Here is a 5,368-nt window from a genome sequence, read left to right as displayed (position 1 = left end):
GTGTTAAGAGTTGTGACTGCGTCTCCTGAGCACCCACAGGCTGTGTTAAGAGTTGTGACTGCGTCTCCTGAGCACCCACAGGGCTGTGTTAAGAGCTCGGCGACGTGACATGTAACTGCTCTTTCTTGATTTTCATTTGCAGACTGGAAACAGCAGAGGGTATGGTTTTGTGGAGTTTGAGTCTGAGGATGTTGCCAAGATAGTTGCAGAAACAATGGACAACTACCTTTTTGGTGCAAGACTTCTATCGTGTAAGTACTCTGACCTAGCTGGGGGCCGTTTCTACACAGATAGGGTTCAGCAGTTACTTGTGGGGCTTGTACTCGGGAAGAAGAGCTTAATGGGTGATTGAAAAGGACTTGGTGGACTGGAGAGATGGCTCAGCAGTTAAGAGACCCTGCTCTTCCAGAGGTCTTGAGATCAATTCCCAGCAGCCACATGGCTCACAACCATCTGTAGTGAGATCAGGTGCTCTCTTCTGGCTTGCAGGTGTACATGCAGGCAGAACACTGTATACATAGTAAATAAATGAATCTTTAAAAAGAAAAGGACTTGGCTGAGGACATACACAAATTGAAGACTGGCGGGTTAAAGCCTAGCATGGTGGTACATACCTTTAACCCCAGTACATGGGATATGGAGGCAGAAGCAGGGAGATTTGTCTCAAAAAAAGAAAAGGCAGGGACTAGGCATGAGCCAGTAAAGGGGCGCAAGTATAGACTGAGCTCATCTCTGACCACATGAACAGTAAATGCCGAACCAGAATAGGGGGAAAATAGGCTACAGGTCAGATTCTTGATACCCATAATAAAACTCATAGAGTTTTATTCTGAGGCCTGGGTACAGCCTTCATGGAGTCTAAACAGGACAATACCAAAAGTAAAGAATCCTGTTTCAAAGTCAGACTACGTGACATTGGATGCAGCTACAGCTGCCAGCACGGCTCCAGGATCTGTGAGAGGATCTGAAGGAAACAAGGCAGAATGGTGGAGCAGAAAACAACATGCTTTCCCCCCGCCCTGCACAGATACACTCATCCAAACACACATGCATCGGCTGCATTCAGTTACAGCCACTCAGTTCTATGTCCATCCCAAGAAACTGTAGCATCGCTGTCCAGATCTCTGTCCTTGGAAGATAGGCCTACATTCCCGTGTCTGCGTATGTCCATAGTAGAGTGTGCTACCCTGGGACTGGTCCACAGGTCCACAGGGCTTCCTGGTAACATTGTTCTCCCAGTTCCTTCACCGTGAGAGACATCTCGGTGGCCTGATGGGGGTCCCATGCTCAGTTGACTGCTTTGAGGGAAACATTAGAGAGGGCTCTGGACTCTACAGACCATTGTGTGTTCAGGGTGGAATGGGATCATCTGGGTCTGGGAGATAGCCTGGGTGGTAGAATGCTGCCTAGCATGCACAAGGCTCTAGATTTCCTCCCCAGGGACACACACACTGTATCTGATGGCACAAGCCTTTAATGCTGTATTTGCATTAAATGTGGACGATCATTCTAGACAACACGGGTTCAGAGCCAGCTAGACTACATGAGACCCTGTGTTAAAAAGAGCAGAGAGTCAGCTTCACAGGTAAAGTTTATGCTGTGAAAATATGGCAGTCCACGTTCAATCACCCAAACCCACATAAAGGTGGAAGAGAGCCAACTTCACAGAGCTGTCCTCTGGCCTCCACATGCATCAAGGCGAGTGAACCCACACACATGGATTTGCATAGATAGTAATAACTGTTTGAATTTTTAAAAGTTATTTTTCTATGATATAGTTACTTCATACCATAAGAAATGGCCCTAGGGAAAATATAAAATTAAAGTTAAAATCCTTTCCGTTTTTTTTGTTCTTGTTTGTTTTGTTCTTTTTATATGCAGGTAAATTTATGCCACCAGAGAAAGTCCACGAGGACCTTTTTAAAGAGTGGGACGTTCCCTTTCATCAGCCATTATTCCCGGCAGTGAATCGCTATAATCAGAAACGGGGACATTCGCAACTGTTGAAGATGGAATATCGGTTCAGGAAGAAGGAAAAATTACTCCGGAAGAAGCTAGCTAAGAAGGGGATCGATTATAGTTTCCCTTCGTTGGTAGGTATCCTGTCCTGAGGCTTTCTCGGTGGTTTCTCTTTGGGGTGGGCTTTCTACCTCACTAGCACTCTATTCCAGTGCTTCTCACATGCTAAGGTTAGGGTTGTTTGGGGCGTGTGGTTCTTTTGGCTGATTGGCGGCCAAGTGAGACTCTGCCCAAGTGAGGCAAGTGGTCTGTTGCTGAGCGCTTGTACAGTTCTCTGTGTTAAGGTTTTTACTGAAACTTTGAAACACCGCACTGTGGGTTCTTGTTAGTGTTTATGGTACCGAGGATGGAATCCAGAGCACTGAGTGTACACCACCCATTCCTCCCCCCAAACCCTGTGTCCCCTTTCTGGAGAAAACACGGACTGGTTTGAAAGCAGTCTATCTTAGGGAAGCCTTGGTCATAGTTCCTCCTGCGTTTGCTCCAGGGTAAATAGATGGGCTTCCAGCCCTACATAGGCACCTGCTACTGTTGATGTTGCTAAGACTGGGTCTTTCGTTCCAAGCGGGCTCAAACGTGTTAGACAGCCAAGGAGTCTTCTGCCTCTGTGTCCTGAGTGCTGGGATCTAAATTTATGCAATCATGAAGGTATAACCTGGGGCTTGAGGTGTGCTGCTTTATATGAGCTACGTCACCAGACCCCTGCCATTTTTGTTCCCCCAATATAATTTTCCACCTGTGTTGCAACTGAATACCAGCTACCTCAGAGGCCAAAAGAAGACATTGGATCCCCTAAAACTGTAGTTTACAGATAGTTGTGAACCATCATATGGGTGCTAGGCATTGAACCTGGGTCCTCTGAAAGAGCAGCCAGTGCTCTTAATTGTTGAAGCATCTCTCCAGTCACCAGCATTTTAAGCCAGGATCTTACTACATGATCTAGGCTCCCCACAAATTGGCGATCCTTCTGCCTCAGCCTTCCAAGTGCTGTGATTGTAAACATGGGATACTCAACCTGGGTTATAGCAAAGCCTTTGCCCCTGGTTACATTTGAACCACTTGGCAGCTGGACATTGGTGCTTAAAATAGTCATTCAGCTACAGCATATTCATATAGATGATAAATATGCAAATTGTTTCTTTGCAGGTCTTACCTAATCCAAAGAAAGGGGCTTCACAGGGCACTCAGGAGTCCAAGGGTAACCAGGTGAGATCAGCTTGATATAATGGCCGCCAGTTACTAAGAAATACTTTCAAGAATGTTGGCAAGATGACGTGGGATGAAGGCACTTGGCCTACCTAGTTCAGTCCCAGGGTCTCACATGGTTTGAAGGAAAGAGCTGACTCTTAAAAGTTGTTCTCTGACCTCCATACATATGCGTGCACACACAGAGTAATTTAAAAAATTTTAAGGCTCATTACCTGAAAAAAGAAAGTTAATTTCTGCTACTTTATTTTTTATTTATTTATTTTTTTTGTTAAATTTCAGTTGGGCTTTGGTGGTGCACACCTTTAATCCCAGCATTTGGGAGGCAGAGACAGGCGGATCTCTGAATTTGAGGCTAACCTGATCTACAAGAGCTAGTTCCAGGACAGACTCCAAAGCTGCAGGGAAACCCTGTCTCAAAAAATAAACAAAAAACAGTTGAAGGGGTTGTTAGGATTTTTTTGAGACCTAGTGATTTTAATGTAGCTCAAGTGAGCCCCCAATTTACTGTGTTGTGAAGATGAATGTCTCATCCTCCTGCCTGCCACATCCCTAGTTCTGGGACTCTAGGTTTCTGCCACTATTGCTGTTCCCTTGCATTATGGATTGTTTTGTTTTTTGAAACAAGGTTTCTCAGTAGCTCTGGAGCCTGTCCTGGAGCTTGCTCTGTAGAACAGGATGGCCTCAAACTCACAGATCATCCCACAGCGACTAGGCAATAAAAACAGGCTGAAAATAGATCCCATGGTACAACTTAGAGTTAGGATTGTGGTGGTGAGTGGTTATTCCTGATAAAGCCAGGAAGGCAGTGATGGTGGGTGGTTGTTCTAAATGCCTGCTCTCAGCCCTGGACTGTAATAATATACTTGTTGATTTCAGGATCCCACACCAGTTTGTACACCAACATTTTTGGAGAGACGAAAATCACAAGTGACCGAAATAGATGACAATAAAGATGATGAAATCACTTTCAAACAGCCCGTGCCCACAGTGAAAGAAGAGGCACAAGACTCATTAAAGACTCCAACACCTGCACGCTCTGGGACAAAGAGACCAAGAAAAAGGAAGAGCAACCAGTGATCCTGAAAGCATGCTGTGTTGTGTCTTCCAGGCAGATGTGGTTTTGTTATAAAGGCCTACATATGTTACTGGTGCAGCAGCATGCAAGCCACTGATGAGATTATTGGAGGAGAAACACATTTGTTCATGCCAGTGAGACACGCCATCAGGAAGTTGGCTGCTGCGCCCTCTCCTGGCCCGAGTTTATTCACAGTCTCCACAGCTGCCTTAGTTCACTCTGCCTGTATCGCATTTCAGACTTAAATACCACCAGTGCTGTTCGACTGTCTGCGTGGTGGCTCTGCACACAAAACCCCAAAGAATATGGCTGGCTGCAACCTTAGACCCCAGAAACTGGAAGTTAAATACACATACGGAGAACGAGAAGGCAGTTCACGTGTGAATAACATTTGCACAAGTGCTGTAAGAATCTGGAATGGCTTGTTTTCATACATAATTACAGTGACCTAGTGTAGGTTTGACAGATCAGTTTCAGCAGGTATAGTCAAGATTCAAACAGTGACCAAACTTTTCTACCATTTATCCATGTACAAGAGAACCGAAAAACTTTGTGTGTTGGGGGTGGGGGGGGTCCACCATCTGTTTGTTTCTTGCTTTTGTATTGCTCATGCAGGTTTGTTAATATACCTATCAATCACCATTGAGCATTCTTCTCATCCATGTGTGGGGTGTGAGCATACATACTTGAGTGTGAGAGTACTCAGGCCTGAAGGGAAGATCCAGTCTCCTGTCACTGCCCTTACTCATTTGAGATAGACTGTTTCTGCTTTGGTTTTTGAGACAAGAGTTTCTCTGTGTAGCCCTGGCTGTCCTGGAACTCATTCTGTAAACCAACCTGGCTTCAAACTCTGCCCCAAGGTCTTCCTGCCTGTTCCTCCCAACTGCGGAGATTAAATACATGTGTCACCATCACCCAGCTTGAGATAGGACTCCTGATGAACCTGACTTAATGGACAGGCCATAACACAGCACCTGGATGGCCTGGCAGTGAGTTCAGGACCTAGGTGAATGCATTGTGAGTGTGAGAGCCTCTTCTATTCACCAGTAGACACTTGCCTGGTTT

General features: G+C 45.5%; 1 protein-coding gene across 1 annotated transcript in view; it reads left to right on the top strand.

The window, feature by feature from the left end:
- The window catches only part of Nifk (nucleolar protein interacting with the FHA domain of MKI67), an 8,714-nt gene extending 3,767 nt beyond the window's left edge, over positions 1-4,947 (top strand). The window contains exons 3-6 of the mRNA XM_005348276.2: positions 143-251; positions 1,882-2,093; positions 3,166-3,225; positions 4,105-4,947. Of these exons, the coding sequence (XP_005348333.1) occupies positions 143-251; positions 1,882-2,093; positions 3,166-3,225; positions 4,105-4,305 (582 nt within the window). The 3' untranslated portion in view covers positions 4,306-4,947. The remainder of the gene's footprint in view (positions 1-142; positions 252-1,881; positions 2,094-3,165; positions 3,226-4,104) is intronic.
- Positions 4,948-5,368: the final 421 nt, after the last annotated feature.

This window comes from Microtus ochrogaster, chromosome 6 (assembly GCF_000317375.1).
Source record: "Microtus ochrogaster isolate Prairie Vole_2 chromosome 6, MicOch1.0, whole genome shotgun sequence".
Taxonomy (NCBI): Eukaryota; Metazoa; Chordata; class Mammalia; order Rodentia; family Cricetidae; genus Microtus; species Microtus ochrogaster.
This window is presented reverse-complemented; position numbering and strand designations above follow the sequence as displayed.